This window comes from Sceloporus occidentalis, unplaced genomic scaffold (assembly GCF_023333645.1).
Source record: "Sceloporus occidentalis isolate IW3139 unplaced genomic scaffold, rSceOcc1.0.p SCAF_127, whole genome shotgun sequence".
NCBI lineage: Eukaryota > Metazoa > Chordata > Lepidosauria > Squamata > Phrynosomatidae > Sceloporus > Sceloporus occidentalis.
This window is the reverse complement of record NW_028317107.1, coordinates 1,809,083-1,831,238: the sequence shown is the minus strand read 5'-3', so window position 1 is coordinate 1,831,238 and position 22,156 is coordinate 1,809,083. Positions and strand designations below refer to the sequence as shown.

The following is a 22,156-nucleotide window of genomic DNA, read 5'->3' as shown; positions in this document are numbered from 1 at the left end:
ATAACCCCAGCGCTGTATACAGTAATATAACCCCAAGCACTGTATCCAGTAATATAACCCCCAGCGCTGTATACAGTAATATAACCCCCCAGCACTGTATACAGTAATATAACCCCCAGCTCTGTATACAGTAATAACCCCCAGCGCTGTATACAGTAATATAACCCCCAGCTCTGTATACAGTAATATAACCCCCCAGCGCTGTATACAGTAATAACCCCCCACGCTGTATACAGTAATATAACCCCCCATCGCTGTATACAGTAATACTCCCCCTGCGCTGTATACAGTAATATAACCCCCGGCGCTGTATACAGTAATATTGGTCAGTGACAAAAACCTGGTTTTATATAATTTTGTTCCAATAAACTCCCTTTATCTGCAGACCTGGAGGCGCCGTTGCTGTCAGTCATGTGATATTTTGGGTAACTTTCCCGGCTCAAGCACCACACTGAGCTGATGCTTTATGGCAATGCTAATGAAGTCCGTTCCTCCATAGACTTTAATTACTCAGAGAGTCTGTCTGGGTGATTAAGACTGAGCCATTCTATTTTCCCCCACAGGCAGTATGATCTGATCCTAGCGATAACATTAGTTTGTGGACAGTGCTGTAGTAATTATGATGCTGTAGAGCCGTTTATTACCGATTCCTTTGGTATAAGCTTCTCCTTTGAGTTTGGTGACGGCCGTACGCACTCCAAGCCTCGTCACGTCCAAAAGCGAAAGAGCATACGCCGTTATGGCCAGCGTATACGTGGTCTGTGCGCCGATCACATTATCCGACAAATACTCCTCCGCCTTATTTATGGAGTTTTGCACTTGCTGAAAGTAAGAAAATATTTAACAGACGTGTATGAAATGTATTTCTTTACTCCGTTAACTCAAAAACGGAGAGGTCAGCAATATTAGGGGTCATTAAGGGGTTAAAAGTAAGCGTATAAACTTCAACAAAACAAAACATCTTACCGCGATCGGGCATATACGCTGGGCTTTCTTCAACGCAATGAGAACAAACGCTGTCAGATACAATGATCGTTCCCGCGCTTCTGTTGGAACAGTGCTCTGATAACACAAAAACAAAATCAAATCATTACTAATAATATCTATCTATCCATCCATCTATCCATCCATCTATCCATCCATCTATCCATCTATCCATCCATCTATCCATCCATCTATCCATCTATCCATCCATCTATCCATCTATCTATCCATCTATCCATCCATCTATCCATCTATCTATCCATCCATCTATCCATCCATCCATCCATCCATCTATCCATCTATCCATCTATCCATCCATCCATCTATCCATCCATCTATCCATCTATCCATCCATCTATCCATCTATCCATCCATCTATCCATCTATCTATCCATCTATCCATCTATCCATCCATCTATCCATCTATCCATCTATCCATCCATCTATCCATCCATCCATCCATCCATCCATCCATCCATCTATCCATCTATCCATCTATCCATCTATCCATCTATCCATCCATCCATCTATCCATCCATCCATCCATCCATCCATCCATCTATCCATCCATCTATCCATCTATCCACCCATCCATCCATCTATCTATCTATCTATCTATCTATCCATCTATCTATCTATCTATCTATCTATCTATCTATCTATCTATCCATCTATCTATCTAAATAACATGAAACGGGTCATAAATCCAGTGCAGACGGTGTTAATTTTTAATGGAATCTCTTCATAGGCGCTCATCATTCATTATCGCTCCCATCACTCCTGTGTTCCAATGGCCCTTTATCACTCCCATCACTCCTGTGTTCCAATGGCCCTTTATCACTCCCATCACTCCTGTGTTCCAATGGCCCTTTATCACTCCCATCACTCCTGGGTTCCAACGGCCCTTTATCACTCCCATCACTCCTGTGTTCCAATGACCCTTTATCACTCCCATCACTCCTGTGTTCCAATGGCCCTTTATCACTCCCATCACTCCTGGGTTCCAATGGCACGTTGTGTTCGCTGATCCAAGTTTAAGTGTAAAAGCATAATTGATGGTTAGAAATCTTTTTGTAATTATGTTACAGCCAGAAATGTCCTCATTTTCTATGAAAACAGCTCAGTGACCCCCAAACTGTTGAATGGTAGCGTACATATAAATAGAGCACCAACAGGGATCCACTTTATAAAGTTATTATAACTCTGTTTATCAGTATTTTGTGGACTGGAAAAGCCTCGAGCCGATTACTTTTGAATGTAAATCTGCCGGGTGAATCTGTGGATGTGGATTTAATGGGAGGACGGATCTCACCTGTAGCTTCACCGGCTGGTACCCAGATTTGTCTCTAAAAGACCCATCCTGTAGCTGGCAGTTTTCCACAAGCCAGAGCAGCGTGTTACACGTGGACATCTGATCAATATTCACATAATTCTGGATTTCACTGAAGATTCGGACCGCAAACGCAGTTAACCTGTAAACAACAAATGCTCGGATTACTGAGAGTTACCATCCCTTTTTCTTGCACTTAAATGAGAAATGAAACGCCATGACTTGTTGCTTATTATTTATTTATTAAACCCACCCATCGCTTTTGATTTTCGGTTGTCACTCGGTTTAATCTTTTAATGTAATAGAAGCTGAGACGGGTGGCAGCCCGTGGCAGAGCCAGCGTTATCTAATCAACTTCCTGTCCTGAAGACCTCTCCCTCCTGCAGCCCTTACAAAGGCTGCCTCAACCAATCAGCAACAATCAGCAACTTGACAATAGGTGAGAGATAACGGGGAAGAATAATCCTGCAGATCGTGAGAGCAGGTAGTGAGCACGACCGATCCCGCAGTTTACTTACCAGGCGCTTGAATCTCTGTCTTGCCAGACGCTGTAAGAAAAGTCATCTTTTCTAAATGACAGGATACTCGTTACCCCTTGAAAAAAAATGACGGAAAAAAAAGGGATTTGGCCACAAAATTCCAGACTCCAAAGACCAATTGATCCATGATCTCAACAATACAACCAGAAACAAGTTTTCTGATTGTAAGAGTTAAGCTCTGATTTGAATAATAATAAATAATAATAATTAATAATAATAATAATATATATATATTTTTTAATATTATATAATATATTATTAATATATTCCATGAACTTCTAAGAGTTCCCACTTAAATATAACTTTTCTCAACCTTTTTGGATTACATTAGGGGTTAATCAAGCTATACTCAAAATATCCAACCAAAAGAAGAAAAAAAGAAATTAGAATCAAGAAGGTACGATGTCTGTGTCTTATATCAATGAAGCTCATAGCCCGAGGGTTTGGGGCATTTATATTGTTTTTTAATAATAACATAAGTCCTATTTGGAATATTAGGTATATCTGATGTTAATTATCAGATATAATATGACCGGTGACGGCTTTCCTTATTTCCTTTAATGGAATCTCGTCACCGTCTTGTCGCCGTTACCTTCTTTCATCTTCCGTTCCATGTCGAGTCGTGAAGTAAAGGTGTTGGAGCCCAGTAGATGCCATTCGTTGGCAGTAGCCAGGTAATGATAGACATAAAACACGGGGATCACCCTCATCAGCTCCGTCTCCGCGCTGCCCTTTGGAAGGCTGATGAGGTACTGGACGCCCTCAGCCTGAAGCACCGTCTTCATCACTTCGCCGAGGACTTTACCTGCAAATTATAAGGAAGAAGTCAACGGATTTCTAAAAGCAGTGACTTAAACGAGATCCATAATATCATGTTTTCTTGGAGTGTGACCTATGATGTCATATTCCTCCCAGTGATGTCATGTGTCCGGCCCGTGATGCCATATCACTGAAAAGCTGGGGGGAGGGATGCTTACCATTAATACTAAGAAGTCTTGTGATCTGCGATTTTGGCACAATGTTAGGAGGTATTTTAAAGCCTACTTCTTGACGTCTCTTCGTAACACCTATGAAAAGAGAACGCAGGGTGAGCGTCTTCACTGTTACAGGTGGGGGGCGCCCAGGAAATAAATTCATCAGGAACTCATGATGGATATTTCTGTGACTGTTGAAGCAGAATTTGCCGGCAGATCGTTCCCATATAACCCTTTCAGTACATACCACGCACGGCTTGGGGATCTAACGTGAATCCAGCGTTTCTTTCTTCCTCGATACCTTCGGACTGCAAGAAAAAACAACAGGGGAATTCAATCAGAAATGCATCAGAAATCCAGCGCAGACGGGGTTAATCTTGTAAATGACTATTGTAGCGGGAAATGGCTGATTTTTAATGAAATCTCTTCATAGGCGTTCATCACTCTTTATGAGTGTTCCAATGGTCCTTTATCACTCCCATCACTCCTGTGTTCCAATGGTCCTTTATCACTCCCATCACTCCTGTGTTCCAATGGCCCTTTATCACTCCCATCACTCCTGTGTTCCAATGGCTGTTTATCACTCCCATCACTCCTGTGTTCCAATGGCCCTTTATCACTCCCATCACTCCTGTGTTCCAATGGCCCTTTATCACTCCCATCACTCCTGTGTTCCAATGGTCCTTTATCACTCCCATCACTCCTGTGTTCCAATGGTCCTTTATCACTCCCATCATTCCTGTGTTCCAATGGTCCTTTATCACTCCCATCACTCCTGTGTTCCAATGGCCCTTTATCACTCCCATCACTCCTGTGTTCCAATGGCCGTTTATCACTCCCATCACTCCTGTGTTCCAATGGCCCTTTATCACTCCCATCACTCCTGTGTTCCAATGGCCCTTTATCACTCCCATCACCCCTGCGTTCCAATGGCCCTTTATCACTCCCATCACTTCCTTGCTCCAATGGCCCTTTATCACTCCCATCACTCCTGTGTTCCAATGGCCCTTTATCACTCCCATCACTCCTGTGTTCCAATGGTCCTTTATCACTCCCATCACTCCTGTGTTCCAATGGTCCTTTATCACTCCCATCACTCCTGTGTTCCAATGGTCCTTTATCACTCCCATCACTCCTGTGTTCCAATGGCCCTTTATCACTCCCATCACTCCTGTGTTCCAATGGCCGTTTATCACTCCCATCACTCCTGTGTTCCAATGGCCCTTTATCACTCCCATCACTCCTGTGTTCCAATGGCCCTTTATCACTCCCATCACCCCTGCGTTCCAATGGCCCTTTATCACTCCCATCACTTCTGTGCTCCAATGGCCCTTTATCACTCCCATCACTCCTGTGTTCCAATGGCCCTTTATCACTCCCATCACTCCTGTGTTCCAGTGGCCCTTTATCACTCCCATCACTCCTGCGTTCCAATGGCCCTTTATCACTCCCATCACTCCTGTGTTCCATTGGCACGTTGTGTTCGCTGATCCAAGTTTAAGTATAAAAGGATAATTGATGGTTAGAAACCCTTTTGTAATTATGTTACAGCCAGAAAGATCCTTGTTTTCCATGAAAACAGCCGAGTGACCCCAAACCATTTAACAGAAGTGTATATTAATGATGTTATAAGGAAATCTTTCTTTGACCATAAAAACCTTCACATTTGGGACATTAGGAGACAAATAAGCTCCAGCGATTCCATTGACTCTACTCCAATAAAGAACACATGTTTTGAGGGATTTTAAGTAATAAGAAGTCATTAACGCTTCACGTACCACGACCCGTAAGGTTTTTACTAGGATTTCCGAGTGAAATTGAGAGGCCAAGGTAAAGTTGATGTTATGAAGTCCCAGCTCCAATGGCAGGACGTTGAAGATGAAGGTCTTCAATGACCCACCGCCGATAGTCTCCTGGTAACACGTTTTTTTACTCTTTGATCGACCGGATGAAGATTCAGAGTACAGACATATTTCTTTCCCAACAGACGCCGAAACACAACCCTGCAACAAAAACAGAAGTTTATTTCTAAGGCCCTATAGAAATAACCTGCCCCACCAGGCACTCCAGCTTTGGCTCCATCCCCATTTACCACCATTCCCAGACTAGTCGGACATGGAATATGTACTTGCCTTTACGTCGGAGTTCTTGTAATTGTACACAACGACTTTCAATTGGACCTGTTCACCCCGAACAACTGAATAGGGTAGCTGGACATCGACAAACAGGTCTTTCCAAACCAATATATTGAGCGGCTCGGCGACGCACATACCTGGTGTAGGGAGAAGACTAAACAGGTTATTGGGGATCTGGTAAGAATATCAAACAGCAATCTATAAAAACCCAATGGTTTGGGAATTAAATCAGAATTTTTTTTGGGCAGTCCAGACTTGTATTCAAGAAGTATGCGACCACCCCTCCTTGAGTTAAGGTGTTTCGGCCACGGCCATTGCTAATAGGTGTATAAAGCTGAGCACATTGACAAGCATTGGCAGTAGAATGGGTCGTACCGAAGAGCTCTTCAAACGTGGCGCTGTCCCAGAGCCCTGATCTTAACCCCATTGAACACCTTTGGTATGAAGCCAGGTCTTCTTGTCCAACATCAGCGCTTGACCTCACAAATGCTCTACTGGGCGAATGGACACAAATTCCCACAGAAACGCCCCAAAATCTTGTGGAAAGCCTTCCCAGAAGAGTGGCGGCTGTTACAGGTGCAAAGGGTGGAGTTGGGCGGCCATGGTTTTGGAATGGGATGTCCAACAAGCTCATATAGGTGTGATGGTCAATTGTCTGCATACTTTTGGTCATAAAGTACAAGTTATTTTATTTGTTTTGCATTCATCCATAACAGAAACCAAGTCAATTCGATGGAATGATCCAACTGATTGGACAGTTACAATGGTTGCTATGGTGACAAGGAAACTTTAAATTACCCCATTGTTGGGTTTTTTTTCAATCACTTCAGTACTTGCCTTTATCAGACATGCCAACTCCCTGAATTTCCCACGTGGTCAAAGAATCGGGTAACTTTACTTCAAATGTCTTCCAGCCAAGCCTGAGAGAAGAGCGAGGTGTTGAGTAAATACTTGAGAAATAAAATATTTTAATGCCATTTAATGAAACATACTTCTGACGTTCCTTGGATATATTGTAATAAAATCCGTCTACTCCCAACCCAACTTCTAAATCCATTAAAAAAAAAATTTTTTCGCATTTCGCATTTTAATTATTATTTTGTTTGTTTTTTTTGTAACGCTTATCATTAGTTTAGTGTTTCAAATTATTGGGAATCACTTCCGGGCCGCTCATGTTTTAGAGAAATTTCATACGCGTTGGTGATAGAATGTTCTTCCCATAACCAGCTTTCGGGAAAGTAGCTTCGAACTTCCGGCTCGTCGATGTCAAACACAGTTCTGATATCTGAAAATAAGAAATAAAGGAACATACGAAAGGGAGTCAAATATTCCGTAAAGTGGGGAAAAAAATTAATTCACAATTTTTAACACAATGGTTATTCTACCGTCTTTTAAAACGTATCAGGCAGGAGAACGAAACAGATGGACCGTACCCTACGGTCGCCGAGCCGGGAAGTATATCAGATGAACCAGATTCTACACGCAAACCAAAATACAAAAATTCCAAATGAAATACTTACACATCCGGCCCAATGACATGTCTTTAATAAAAAAGTCTACTTTTTCCTTGAGGCTTTGGGTGAAATTGCAGCAATCTGAAAATGCCGCAACGCAACGATCGGCTCGGGTTTTCTTGATTCGGCGAATTCCGTCAGTGCAGCCTTTTTCATCGAAAAAGCATTGGACCCCATCCAAACAGCACTTCCGCAAGCGTTTGTCACGGTAGTTGTTGGCTGAAACATAAAAAAAGGCAGAATGTCTCAAAAACAGAATAAAAATAATAAAAAACCATATATATGTATGTATGTACCAAGATTAATTATTATTAAGATTTATTATTATTATTATGATTTATTATTATTATTATTATTATTTTGATTTATTATTATGAATTTATTATTATTATTATTTATTATTATTAATTTATTATTATTATTATTTTTATTAGTTTATATTACCCAGAAAAGGAACCTCGTAACCCACTCGTTGAACCTGATTAGTAATCCCCAGTAAAGTTATCCCCCCTCTATTGTTAAATTGCTGATTAATGTTGATTGGTTCAGGCAGCCTTGGGCAGGAGGAAAAGGAAGAGAACATCAGGGCTGAACATTGATCAGATATGCATTTTGTGACACTTTTTGTCACAGAGACTGAAAATAAAATAATTTATGTATGACAAACGCTGTGATGCTTCCTCTTCCACCTCTCGGAATGTCATATATTTAATAAAAAATATTATCGAACCTAAGTTTGAGTAACTTGACCCTTAATTCTCTAGGAATTTTACCAATTTAATTATTTAATGTAACGTACCTTTCTTTTGTATTTGTTCTGTGACGTCAACAGAGCGCTTTGGTCTTAAAACATCAGTGCACTTAAAGGCTGGAAAGAAAGAAAAAATCATGTTTCAGATATTTTTTTCAGAAATTCGCAGGATCACATGACCATTCTGTCGGTACGTCGCCTACGGCACGGATCAGAAAATATTTTAAAATATCCAAAAGAGAAGCTTTGCAAGAAATCCTCAAATGGCGTAAAGAAATGAATACAGTATATAATAATTACCATAGTTATCGAAGGCACGTATGTTAGCGTTTGTTAGGAATGTCAGGCCTGCCAATCGGAAGACGTCCGCATTATTTTGACCTGCTCCGGCGCCACAACCGAGATCGCTCTCCTCAATCTTCCTTAGAACCTGCAGGTCCACGAGTACAAAAGTTACCCAGAGGTAGAAGAAGACAAACCCCTCTCCGCCCCACATAAATGACTGCCCAAAAATCATAATTTTGCCCAGAGGTTCTGCAGCCAAAGACGGAATGCTTGGGGTCTTCAAAAAATAGATTAGATGGTTCGCTCCAACCATGTATGGGGTGGGTGATGACTTAACTCTTTCCAAGGGTCTCTTTGTCTTTCTGGCTACATCATACACAGAGACATCCACAGCCGACAGGGCGACTAACGAGTTGGGTTGAGCCTTAAGAGTCAGTGAGATCTCCTTCCCAGGTTGGAAGTCATTCTTTGTTGCTGACAATTGGACCTTTGAAAGATACCATAAAAAAAAGGTATCTGTGAGACGAATGTTTCTATTATCTGGGCCTCTTCAATAAAGCCAAAGAAATAGACCAGGTGTTTTTTAAGAACACTTACCCTACTTTTTTAAAGAAACATACCCTACCACATACACACGCTAACACCATATGGATCTTATAAACATTGGCATATTAAAGCTGACCTATTACCTAATAACAAAAATAAATAATGTATGATAATAATGATTGGGTTGCTATGGGTCACACATATAACCCACTAATACCATATATATATATATATATATACGTATATACATATGTATATAATATATATTATATAATTTCAAGCCAAACATCATGAAAGGCATTTAATCAGATCCAGCGTTAACTGATTGACTGATACAGCCAACATACCTTCTGATCATTCAAACACTTCTCTTCTATGTCCACCCAGATGGAATCGGCAATGAGCTCCGCGGTGGTTTCTCCCGTAATTATGTAATAAACCAGCAGGCGAGCCGATGGGATCATTTGTGGAGTAATGAGGATATTCAAATTTTGAGAGACCGATTCATGCACCCTAGGCACGGTTCCAAAGTCTGTTATCTTTCCCTTCGATATAATCTGCAGATACAGTTAAATAATGCATACTTCAGGTATTATTTATCGCTAGTAAAATATAAGTAAAAAAATAAAATAAAAGTAAAAAATACTTTTTCAAAAATATTGCACTGTTTTCATTTTTTAACCCAGTTTTTGCCCCATAATATAATGTTTTCAGGCAGCTGCATATTAGCCAATTGTATGAGTTCTCGCTCTGTTATCTGAGCCCCGATCTACTAAATACCCAGACTCCTTATCATACTGCCTATGGAAAAATAATAGAATGGCTCAGTCTTAATCACCCAGATGGACACTCTGACCATTGAAAGTCTATGGAGGGACCGGTTTATACTGTATACATTTAAATAAATAAAAACTTCTCCGTTGACACGATTAGGTCAGTTTAAACAATACTGACTTACCAGGTAGCTGTAATGAGTTAATTTATGAAGATACGGGCTACTGGGGACTATTTGTACATTCAGGTATTGCCCCACTCGCAGGACCTGGGATTGTCTCGCCCAGTTGATATAAAGATAGCTTTTGGTTAAGGATTTGTAAGACTGTGCTGTGTATTGAGCCATTGCTTGATTGACATCTGGAAGTTTGCCATCGGCGGTCTTTATCTGCAAAAGAAAACAATTTGGTTTAAGGAAATCTATGACTTTTTCCCAAAGCCTATATTTTTATGCCTAAATAAACCCACATAATGATGCTTACCGATAAAAAAAATAAAAATAATTAATTAGAAAAATATATATATATATTAAAAGCAACTTTATGTGTTTGCCGTGGTGGCCGCCATCTTGACTTCTCGTTCTCAGAAAATGCATTTGTAAATTGGATTGAGGAAAAAAATATATTGTTGGTTTTTCTCTTTACTAAGTATTAGCAGATCAAAAGTCTTGTAAATGCACACCCTCGGCCACGACCCCACAAAGTGTCCCTCTTTGTCCATTGGAAATGTTGGGTGGGTAGGACATAAGGTTATTGCCCGTTGAAGCACCCGACTCACCTGGAATTCCAGAGACGTCACATCTGCCGGAATATTTACGATAAACTTGGCCGTCCCGTCGTTCTTATTGGTTGTCCTGGTATCTCGTTCATTGTCAGTTAAAAATACAGATTCCCCATCCTCTTTAAACATTACTCCAGTAATAGTGATGGGGATGTTGCCAACTGGTTTGTCCAAAGTATCTTTCACTTGAACCTATATTAGAAAGTAAGGGCTGTTTTATTTTTGCTCTGCATCTGACTCGCTAACTATGCAAACAGTTTGCCCCAGAGGCTCCAAGTCTCTCATACGTTTGGGGCAATGTTCTTGCCTGCTAGTAGTAAGTGGTATGTAGATTCACCTTCCATCCCCAATTATCCACCCAGTCTATGTGTGTTGTTATTAAAAAGCCCCATTCGACTTATATCTTATCCACAAATAAAACTTCTCATTAATGAGCGATTAATGATCCATACTTGGAGCTCAGGACCTCAGAATGGAAGTGTGTTACTTTGGTTTGGTGGAAACGAGATGTAAATATGAAAAAGATGAGGAGCCACTAAAATGTTTGGTCAGATGTCTTCAAACCAACTCTAGAATTCCGCTAGAATTTCTAGTTTTTTTTTTTGTCAAACTGACCATGTTGGTAGCCACCATTTACCCACCATTAGCTCCTCTATCCTGCTCAAGTACATAGACCTAACCAGGCTAATGATTGCTACAAATCTTTCAAGGAACATCCATCCAAACCAACCTGTATGTGATATGGTAAGGTAGGCTTCACGAACAGAGGAGTTCCAACAAGACTCAAGACATACGGAGATAGAACATACTTGACATCAAAGTTCTCACTTTCTTCTGTACGTCCACCTGATTGTAAACATAAGCCGTGTTACTCAACCGTTCAAGGGAAACATTGGTTGGTGGACTTTCTTGTGTATCCTATGATATAATGCAACAAGACCAGGTACGATATGGGGCCAAAAAAAGCATTTTTAGGGTCACATCTACCCAACAGGTCTTCAGCTGGACAAAACAGGTCTTTCAAAAGTAAACATGAGCCATATTTTTAAGGGTCTTCGCAATAAGTCTACTGATTGGATATTGACCCAGATCGAAACATGGCATCCAGTCCCTTATTGAAACCAAATCAGTGGGTTTTAACTACTGGAGGACCAGGATCAACTATATAATTAGATTTAATTTCCTTTTGTGTCGCGTTGGTTTATATAAACTAATATTGCTTGTAATGTCCATGGTTCTATTCCTCACTAACAAAAGTTTCGAGCTTCGGCTAATTAGTCACTCTTAAATAAAAGAAGCAGATGTTCATTTGTAGATACCTGAAGCCTCCGACACCGACACAGCTAAATATAAATAAGAGCCATCCAAGTCTTCAAGTTCTTCGTATCCCAGTTCCTTCACTGCCTTCTTGCTATTGAATTGGAAAACTGCTTCTCCGTCATTCATCTGATAAAATATAGGGAATGTTGATATAGTTAGGGGGTATTTGGAATAGAAAATGACCCCAATTCTATGAATTTGACTGACACTGGAGCACAGAGCGTGATAACAGATAACAGAGAACAGAAAGCCATTCTGCCCACCCTGTCTCTTTCTACTGGTTTCAAAGCTTTGGTTGTCCTTGACCGTGTCTTATATTTGGGGTAGCCTCATGCCTCCATCTTTTTAATAACCATATTAATAACCTCTACTGATTCCACTTATCCAGGAAGGTGGGCGCTGCATAAAGGCTAATGTAATTGGACATAATATTGGGGTTAGGGGGTGTTCCATGAGCTCCTGTAGGTATCTAGAAGAGGTCTAAGATCCAGGTGGGACGTGGATGTATCCGTTTCTTACCAGCCTCACTTGAATGGTGTTAGGCATGAATCTCCTCTCTCCGTCTCGAATTATCCCGTAGCGGATATAGACCTTTGCGTTGTCAACCTTTTTGTTATAATAATACCTGTAAAGCAATGATGCATGTTAACATTTTGAAAGTAATTATAACCCGTTAAGAGTCCATCTCAAAGACACTGTGGTAGCAATTTGCCAATGACTTGCGATGACTTGCCAGGAGATAAAAATATTCTGAACAAATCACCAGTTTTCAAGCAGGGATTTCAGATGTGATATAATGGCGATAAATGCACCAATCAGGAAGCTCAGATACCATTATAAATCAGAGTAGATCATGAAGGAGTCAGCTGCAGACTTTGTAAATCTGCCTATTCAGACCCTGTGATTTGGGTAAAAACCCAGAGAGTTTGGGGCCGGTTAAATTGAACGATGACATTCATTATAACGCAGCGTTAATCGAGAACTCACTTTGCCTTTACGAGGATTTCAAAATTCGCAAAGGTGTCGTAGCTAATGAAATTCTTCTCCGGCAGTATGGAGATAAAGAATGTCGGCAGAACTGGAAGGGAAACCACATAGCGACGTTAGCTTACGGTCTTTGGTAAAGAAATCGGCACTTAAAAACCTTCCATTATCATAACTGAGAACTTCCCATGGTCAGGATCTCCCTCTTTCGAGGGAAGTGGCATCGAGAGGGCGCGGGGCTGGTCATGCATGTGGGTGGGGTTGCTTGCATGAGGGGCGGGGCTAGCTGCCAACAAGGGCAGGGCTTATCCCAGATAACAGGAAATGATATAGGGGTGGGAGGAGACATGGTGGAGGAATGGGCGTGGATAAACTCATCTCTGGAGTTGGAGCAGAGTGCCCCGGATACCCGGAGAATCGCCGCTCTACTCAGAGAGCTCCCGTATGTCTATCACGTATGTTATTGTTATGTTTATTAAATGCTAGGGCTGTACATGCAAATTTCCCTTGTTTTCCCATGATGCTCCAGCGCAGATTACAATAGAATTCTACTGTCAGCCCAAAGCAGGAAGTTGCTGCCCACTTCCTGTTCTCTCCCCCGCATTGTTTTGGCGGATCCCTCTGTAACGCTGTTATCACAAATACCGTAGGGCGAGGGGGCAATCTAAACCGTGTGATGGGGCAGCAAGATGGAGGATCCCACGTACAGCACAACGGGGGACAAGGGAGGGGATTTTTCTATTAATACTTAAGCGAAAAGGAAAAACATGATTAATATATTTGATTTAAAATACCCAGAGTGTTTTTAATGAAGACAAATACCATATTCCTTCACTTCGAAGAGTGCATCGGCGGAGGTTGTGAAATCATTTTCGTAGGAAGCCTGGATGGTCCATACGCCATATCTAGAGAGAAATAAACTCATTTTCAGGACCGTGTACCGGTAAATATAGATCCGGCTCTCACGTCGGGAATCGTGGCCAATGCGGCTGTTTCTAAGGGTAAGTTCTGTCCTTTTTTCCTCCCCCTATCATTACAAAGGCTTCTTGAAGCAATCAAAAACAATCAATTACTTAACAAACTGGGGGAGAGACAACTTCATGGGGAGGAAAAGTAGAAAAGTGAATAGCCAATCAGGTCAGGAAAAGATTAGGTTCTAGAGCGCTAGAGACATGAACAAAACATGCGGGCATTTCTTCGCAAATGGCGTCCAGCCACATCCCTCAACAGTGGGGTCCTCATATGGACACCTGAAATATTGGGGGTACGCATATCTACAACATAACATATTACAAGTGGAAAAATGTTAAAGCCGAGGTTAATTTAAAAAAAAATTGGGGAACGTTAACATGTAAAAAAAACCAAAACCAGAATATATAAATATAAATGCATCTTTGTACTTAGGGTTGGCAGGAATCTTGAAATCAGGGACTGAAATTATTCCAGTTAAATCTTTTTCTCCTATGATGTCCACTTTCACTCCCTCCGGATCCTTAAAATACAAAAACATTAATTTCCACTGAAGCCCCGCAAGAACATCGTTGAAAGCCTTCGATATCTAACCCAACATGGACACCAACTATGTAAGGGCAGAAGCTTTGTTCGGGGATTGCTCGAAGGCTTATAACAATGTATCTGTCCGCAGTGTTGGGTAACAAAGTACCGTAACTTATATGGGGGCAACATTAGTGATTTTTAGCAAGGTCAACAACCTTGTAGGGACCTGCTGACTCATGTGATGGTTGAAGAACATCTATAGTACGTCATGCTATTCAAAAGTAACCAAAGTAGACATTCCTATGACCCGATAAAAGTGTGTCGGAGCTCAGTGCCTATGTCACATCAATGATGTCATACATACCTTGTTGCAGAAGACCCAAAGACAAAGAACATAGGCTTATGAAGTGACAAGCCACAATGAGGTGACCTATTATCTACCACCGTGCAAGGGGCCAGACTAGCCCAGATTGCACTGAATTTGAATCTGATTGGGAGGGGACTGGGTGGGGAGTGGGTGTGGCTTAAAGCAATTCCCCTCCCCTGAACAAGAGCAGGATGACCCAGGGAAGCAAGGCATCACCCGGAGACTCAGTGTGAAACCTGAAGAGTTCCCAGGTATGCTCATTAATGGGATAGTGAAGTCGTCCCTGACTATTATTCCCAGGTATGCTAATTAATGGGATAGTGAAGTTGTCCCTGACTATTATGTGCCTAACATTATGTAAGTAAAATTAAAGACTAACCTGAAATGTTAAGGTTACGCTTCTTCGCGCAGGTTTCAGCTCTTCATCCATGGAGTAAACTCGAACTTTCACTGTAGAAACAGGATTACCCCGCTCAATGCTGCTTGAAGAACGATGTGACAACAACAAATCGAAAAACAAAGAATCTGCCGGCAGATCGGCCCCATTCGGCCTCCATCTACTCTACCCGTGTTTCCTGCTGTAAAGACTCAAAACTTGTCCTTGGTCTTGTCTTAGATTCAGGAGCCATATGCATGAGGCCCAGACTGGCCATCTGACGTACTGGGCTAATGCCCAGCGGGCCACTGGCCGACATCACTCACTGATGTCCTGGATATGCTCCATGACCCCCAAAAAATTACATCAACAGGTGCCTGCTGACATTGTCAGGTGCCCACTGACATCATCAGGCGCCTGCCAGCCTCCAAAGACCAGGGGTGCCCAACCAGTCCGTCTTATTGGTTCAAAGATTGAGCTCTAAGAGATGACAGGTAAGTCTATCATTTTCTAGCAAACGACTTAACTCTTTACCATTCATCTAACACACAAATTCCATAAATGACTTAATGCCAGCATTAATGGAATCGCTAAATGCCAATTCAATTACTTGGAATAAATATCTAACGACAACAACCATCAATATTTAATAATATACCAAATATCACAAAAACTAGAAAATAGAATATTTAGCCTCCTACCAAAAGAGGCTTTCAAAATGCATAGATGTAATTGATATAATTTCCAAAAGCCCCTGGAATTTATCTTTTAAGTGTAATATTGTGTTTAGCCACAAGGGGCGCATTATAAACAATTTTTAGTCCTCAATTACATCATAGCTAATCCTTTCTCGGCTTCACATTGCTTTTTTATGACCCTACTGGGTTGTCGGACCCGGAGAAGCCAGTCCAAGTTAATCCTATTACAAAGTCTGTCTATAAAGTTGCCTCGCTGCCGGTCTTGCCCCTTTGGATCAAATGCCCCCCCCCCCAGCATTAAACACTCATTTTGTCTTTTTTTTTTTTTTGCTTGGCTGAGAAGAATACAAAAATGGAATTATACTTTTAGTGCACTCAGAACTTGGAGAACAGAATTAAAATTCAAATAATTTTAATTAAAATTATTTGGAATTTATTACTTTTTTAAAGTGTACTTTACCGGATTGGTCGGGGGTATAAATAGGTTTGTCTGTCTGAATGAAAAGAAATCCGTTATCGTAGGTTATCGGAACCTTTTCTTCTTTGGTGAAAATGTCTGATAGAGCCTCGAGGTACACAAACTGCATCGTGTCGGCTTTCCGAGGTAAATCTTTGGGTTGGATCTAGAATGAAAGAGATGGTGCATGTAAATAAAACCAGGGCTTTAAATTAAAATCTAAAGAAGTATCATCGTATCAGTATATGGTATATAGGTCACGGTTTATATACTTTATCATGGCAACTGCTTAGTTATTTTAGCCCAATCTATTTGATAAACGCCCTGACTCATGATCACACTGCCTTGTGGTAAATAATACAATGGCTCAGTCTTAATCACCTTGGTGGACTCTCTGACTAATGAAACTCTATGGGAGAAAGGACTTCATTAGCATTGCCATAAAGCATAAGCTCAGTAAATTCAGCCACAATATCACACGACTGACAACAATGGCGGCCTCTAGGTCTGCAGATAAAAGGAGTTTATATACATCACCCGGGGTTATATTACTGTATACAGCACTGGGGGTTATATTACTGTATACAGCTCTGGGGGTTATATTACTGTATACAGCGCTGGGGGGTTATTACTGTATACAGCGCTGGGGGGTTATTACTGTATACAGCGCTGGGGGTTATATTACTGTATACAGCGCGGGGGGTTATATTACTGTATACAGCGCTGGGGGTTATATTACTGTATACAGCGCTGGGGGTTATTACTGTATACAGCGCTGGGGTTATTACTGTATACAGTGCTGGGGGTTATATTACTGTATACAGCACTGGGGGTTATTACTGTATACAGCGCTGGGGGTTATATTACTGTATACAGCACTGGGGGTTATATTACTGTATACAGCGCTGGGGTTATATTACTGTATACAGCGCTGGGGGGTTATATTACTGTATACAGCGCTGGGGGGGTATATTACTGTATACAGCGCTGGGGGGGTTATATTACTGTATACAGCATTGGGGGTTATATTACTGTATACAGCGCTGGGGGGTTATTACTGTATACAGCGCTGGGGGGTTATTACTGTATACAGCGCTGGGGGTTATATTACTGTATACAGCGCTGGGGGTTATATTACTGTATACAGCGCTGGGGGGGTTATTACTGTATACAGCATTGGGGGTTATATTACTGTATACAGCGCTGGGGGTTATATTACTGTATACAGCGCTGGGGGTTATATTACTGTATACAGCACGGGGGGTTATATTACTGTATACAGCGCTGGGGGTTATATTACTGTATACAGCGCTGGGGGTTATTATAATCACTGTTCTCATTCGAATGGCCGCTGATAGCGCTACCATTGTTGTTAAATAATATAGAAAGTAATAAATAGAATAGAACGTGTACTCGCCATTAGATTGATGAGGCCCTGGGAATGGCCGCCGGGGGTCAAAAGGAGATGCTGAGAAGCATATTTTGTTTTTTTATCTGGATAACTAACTAAAGAAATTCTTATATTAAGTTTTTCCGTCAGTCCGAAAGCCTGAACCACTACTGTTTCCGAGGCTCCAACTCTCCATATTCTCGGAGCCGTGACAAGGTATCTGAAGAAGAAAAAAAACAACAAATAGCTGTGATTTTACCCCAAAAAATTATCTTTTCTCTTATCAGAGGTTAAATAAAGCAAATAAATCCTTATCTTACTACATTATTGCGAAAGGTTACATAGCCGGACCATAAACCCCCATCCAGACACTCTATATATAAAAAACGTGAATAGAAAAAAAAAGAAAAGAAAAACAATAAAGATTATTTTCTTATTTTCAATTTTGACTATAATAGTGTAATATAGAATGTGCATAAAATTATTAAATCAAAAATTATTGTTTTATATGAATCTTTACAAGAAGCAGGAGAGGCAAAAACCCATTTTTCCTGATTTTTTTGGTTTTAAAAAAAATCAAATATATACTTTTCGCATATATATTAAATCCTTGTGTCTATTTAAAAATAAAAAAAAGTAATAGTAAAATAAAATACAGCACAATTATTTATATATTTCCAGGGGGAAAAAAAATAATAATAATTTTCTATATATTTAAAAATGTAGTTTTTTAAAAATAGTATTTAAGTATAAAAGTAAAAAAACAAAACATACTATTGTAAAAGTTTAAATGACAAAAGTAAGTAAAAAAAACAAATATAGGTACGGCACATAAAATATATATAATATATCTACTTCATTCTCCATATAAAAACAATACGTTTAAAAAAAAACAAAAAACTAAGAATTTATTATTTATTTATTTTTATATAAGCATTTATTTATTTATTTATTTATTTTTTTACTTACGTTTTTTCCTGGCATTGAGCGTTCTTATAAAGTACAAAAATAACAAAAAATTGTAGTAAAATCATTGCAAGAAATTCAGAGGATTGTGTTTGTGGTCATGGAGAGAATGGATGTTGTGGCAAATCCATAGAATTCCAAAGTGTCGAAAATTCCAAAAGAAAAAAAAGAATTTGGATTTATAGGGCGGAAACCTCCTACTTTTTTTTAAGAGGAATTAAGCGAATTGAGCTAGTTTGCCCTCTGGTTTAGCGTGTTACTGATAAGGTGACTAATAACATTGAGTAAATATTTGCCGATGAGAATTCCAGATTTAAGTGTCCTGTCCTGCAAATACCGAGGAAGAACCCGAAACTCGAGCAAAGTTCGTCAAACACACCAAAAATAAAGAACTGTGACCTCCAAAAAAGGTGATATGTGTCCAAACGAGACAATCTTGTAAAAAAAAATAATAATAATTCATCAAATGTGTTACCCAAATGGCTGTAATGCCGGTCGTCATGGAAACCTTGACTTGTTTTTATTTAAGGATACACATGAGTCACCTGCATTCAAGCAGGGATGCCAACCATAACATACCGGGAGAAAAAACATCAACTGGGAGTCTTAGATGTCATCAGAACTCACGAGGCCAAACAGTCAATAGGATAAAACAAAGAGGGTCAATAAAACAGAGATTGTGAAACCCGGCAGCGGGAGGCAGGGCTTTACGGGAAACCTTAATCATTAACTTTCTGCCGCAGCGGACACCATGATTGCAGAATTTGGGTCAGACCCGTTCCCTGCTGTTTCTATACACATTATCGGGGCTTTTTGGGCCGTAGAACCCTGTGATACCCTCATACATAGTAGGCAACAGTCTCGAATTTACCATGACAGTCCCGGTGTTTTGGATCCTGGTTTTTTTTTTTTAAATGAAAATACCACCATAACAGGTTTTATTCACACCGTTTAATTTATAAGACCAGTTCTTGCCGTTTATAAACACATTATTGGGGTTTTATGTCTGTAGAACCCTGTGATGCCCTCGTACCCAGCAAACATTCTGAGCTCCTAGAAAAGAGGGGGCACCAGGGGAGGAAAGAGGGGAATCAAGGATTTAAGGTACATAGAGGGACTGCACAAACTAACCAGGGACACCTTAGAGCTATGCTGTGCTTTTTGTCTCCAAGAGGCTGTCCCAAACTGGGCGGTTTCATGGGACACAGGCGTGTCCGGCCCGCCCCTGCCACGCAGATGGGCGTGTCTCTACCCCTTGTCAATTGATTGACGCCTCATTCCCCTCGCAAGATGGCGACTCGCATCGCCCGGTGAACTCGGTTTCCTGTGCCTCCCGTGTGGGCTCCCGCCTGGCCGTGCAGCCCCGGCACCCGGCACCCGGCACCGCGGGCCCCTAATCTGTGCTAGGGGACCTTGGATAGGTCACACCCCCTCCAAACACCCGGGTCCTGTCATTCAGGGAGCCTGAGGTGGGATGTCAGTTAAGGGAGGAGAAGGAGGCCAAGCGTTGCCATGACAACCCCAGGCAGCAGCTGCACGCTCTAACTGCTACTCCCGTGTGCACAGGTAATGGCCCATGAGCTAGCACTCCATTTCCGAATATTACTAAAAATTCATATCCCAGCACTGAAAGGGGGGAAGGGGGGGGGGGTGAAGACCACCACGCACTATACAGCAGACCCTTTAAAGTTTATTATTAGACTGAATTCTGGAGCAAAGGGTTTGCTCTGATCACTTGGAATCAGCTGCTTTTATAGTTTTATTTGCTTTTGGTATCAAGAGATCGGAGGGTCGCTCCGGGTCGCTCTATATTCAAGTTAATCTTGGAATTGCGTTTATTTTATTTGCACAAAAGGGGTAAATAGAGATCTTGGGGGTAGCAAAGGGTTAATTTCTTTTACTGGAATTAATTTTATCGGGTAACTTTTTATGTTTTCCCGTGTGTGACGTCTTATATTTAATCGAATGATGATTTAGAATGTTGTATAAGAGTTAAAATGTCGCAGCTGGAATGTTAGAATGTTCGTAGAATATGGAATGTATTATTATTATTATTATTATTATTCTCTTTTATTTATATAGCACCAACAATTCCCGCAGCGCTTCTTACAGTCCCTACATTCAAAAGGTCTGACAGAACTACCACTGACCGGCTACGACGTCCCGATACATTAGGACTCGGCTCATGAGCTGACAGTCTAGAGGATATATATAGTATGTGCGTATGTATTTAGAAATACTGTTCAGGTGGGCATCACAGAGGGGGTTTAAATGACACATTTCTTATATTTGTATATATAAATCTGATAGATGACTTATTATATTTATCTACCAACAAATGTATAACCAGTATGATGTCATCTATTCAGCATGATGTCACCTATTATGTTTTCCTATTCCTAAATCATTTTTGGTGGATTTAAGGTCCCCTCTAAAGACATTTCACCCCATAACTGTCCAGATGTGTCTATTAACCCCACAGGCCACATATGGCCCCCTAACCGCCCCCCAATCCCCCCCCCGCCCCGCCAAAGCTCAGGTTTCGGCAGCTTGAACTACCGGTGTTTGCTGGATAAGCAATGCTCAGACACGTCTGTTGTAACGTTTCCAAACGGGATCAGAGCGACCTAATCGTGTTACTTGGTTTTGCCGTTCAGAAAACAGGAAGGAAGTCGAGGCGCAGAGAGTGTTTTCTTTGTTCCTGTTCCACGGTCGTGTTTGCAGACGGTTATATGTAAGGAATCATCAATGTACCGCGGTAAGTTTGTTTTCGAATGCGTGTTACGTTTGAGCCACGAACTAGAATCCGTTGTACAGCGCTACGGAATTTGATGGCGCTATATAAAACAATAAATAATAATAATAGAACGCAGCCGTACCTGGGACTTTCTAAATGACCCTGAGACTGTTGAAACCCTTTAATAGTCCGCCGTGGAGATTACATGCAGTCACTCGCCTAACGTGTAAACCAAACAGCTCTCGGAAACCTTGACATGTCGTAATATCAAAGTTACATTTAATTGAGTCACCTGCATTCAAGCAGGGGTATCAGCCATAACATACTGGGAGGAAAGCACCGACTGGGAGTATATAAGTATATATATATATATATATATATATATATATATATATATATATTTCACAACAGTGTAGAATAGGAAGAAGACGGCTCCAGCACTCCATCACTTTTTGGTTTTCTTTCTGTAGGATTTGTTTTTATTATTATCACTAATAATAATATTTCTTATCTTTATTAAAGTAAAAATTGTATACATTTAGGAATTGTTTTTCCAAACATTTATGAACCAACATACAGAACAACATAATTAACGGAGGACTGCCTCTTTGAGATACGTTTTCATAAGGGTTAGTACGAGAGCGAGGGTTCGTACGAGAGCGAGGGTTTGTACGAGAGTGAGGGTTCGTATGAGAGCGAGTGTTTGTTTGTACGAGAGCGAGGGTTCGTACGAGAGCGAGGGTTCGTACGAG

The 22,156-nt window shown here is 40.8% G+C and overlaps 1 protein-coding gene across 1 annotated transcript in view; it reads right to left on the bottom strand.

The window, feature by feature from the left end:
• The window catches only part of LOC149281828 (complement C5-like), a 28,120-nt gene extending 8,951 nt beyond the window's left edge, over positions 1–19,169 (bottom strand). The window contains exons 1-29 of the mRNA XM_089498980.1: positions 19,143–19,169; positions 18,671–18,693; positions 17,729–17,921; positions 16,315–16,477; positions 15,160–15,230; positions 14,317–14,408; positions 13,739–13,821; positions 12,920–13,010; positions 12,452–12,557; positions 11,932–12,058; positions 11,343–11,458; positions 10,610–10,804; positions 10,017–10,220; positions 9,406–9,615; positions 8,850–8,999; positions 8,528–8,657; positions 8,276–8,344; positions 7,483–7,695; positions 7,157–7,247; positions 6,800–6,882; positions 5,960–6,099; positions 5,606–5,830; positions 4,075–4,135; positions 3,831–3,920; positions 3,446–3,658; positions 2,833–2,908; positions 2,297–2,456; positions 967–1,062; positions 645–822 (exon numbers count right to left, since the gene is read on the bottom strand). Of these exons, the coding sequence (XP_089355106.1) occupies positions 645–822; positions 967–1,062; positions 2,297–2,456; positions 2,833–2,908; positions 3,446–3,658; positions 3,831–3,920; positions 4,075–4,135; positions 5,606–5,830; positions 5,960–6,099; positions 6,800–6,882; positions 7,157–7,247; positions 7,483–7,695; positions 8,276–8,344; positions 8,528–8,657; positions 8,850–8,999; positions 9,406–9,615; positions 10,017–10,220; positions 10,610–10,804; positions 11,343–11,458; positions 11,932–12,058; positions 12,452–12,557; positions 12,920–13,010; positions 13,739–13,821; positions 14,317–14,408; positions 15,160–15,230; positions 16,315–16,477; positions 17,729–17,921; positions 18,671–18,693; positions 19,143–19,169 (3,676 nt within the window). The remainder of the gene's footprint in view (positions 1–644; positions 823–966; positions 1,063–2,296; positions 2,457–2,832; positions 2,909–3,445; positions 3,659–3,830; positions 3,921–4,074; positions 4,136–5,605; positions 5,831–5,959; positions 6,100–6,799; positions 6,883–7,156; positions 7,248–7,482; positions 7,696–8,275; positions 8,345–8,527; positions 8,658–8,849; positions 9,000–9,405; positions 9,616–10,016; positions 10,221–10,609; positions 10,805–11,342; positions 11,459–11,931; positions 12,059–12,451; positions 12,558–12,919; positions 13,011–13,738; positions 13,822–14,316; positions 14,409–15,159; positions 15,231–16,314; positions 16,478–17,728; positions 17,922–18,670; positions 18,694–19,142) is intronic.
• Between the last annotated feature and the right edge of the window lie 2,987 nt (positions 19,170–22,156).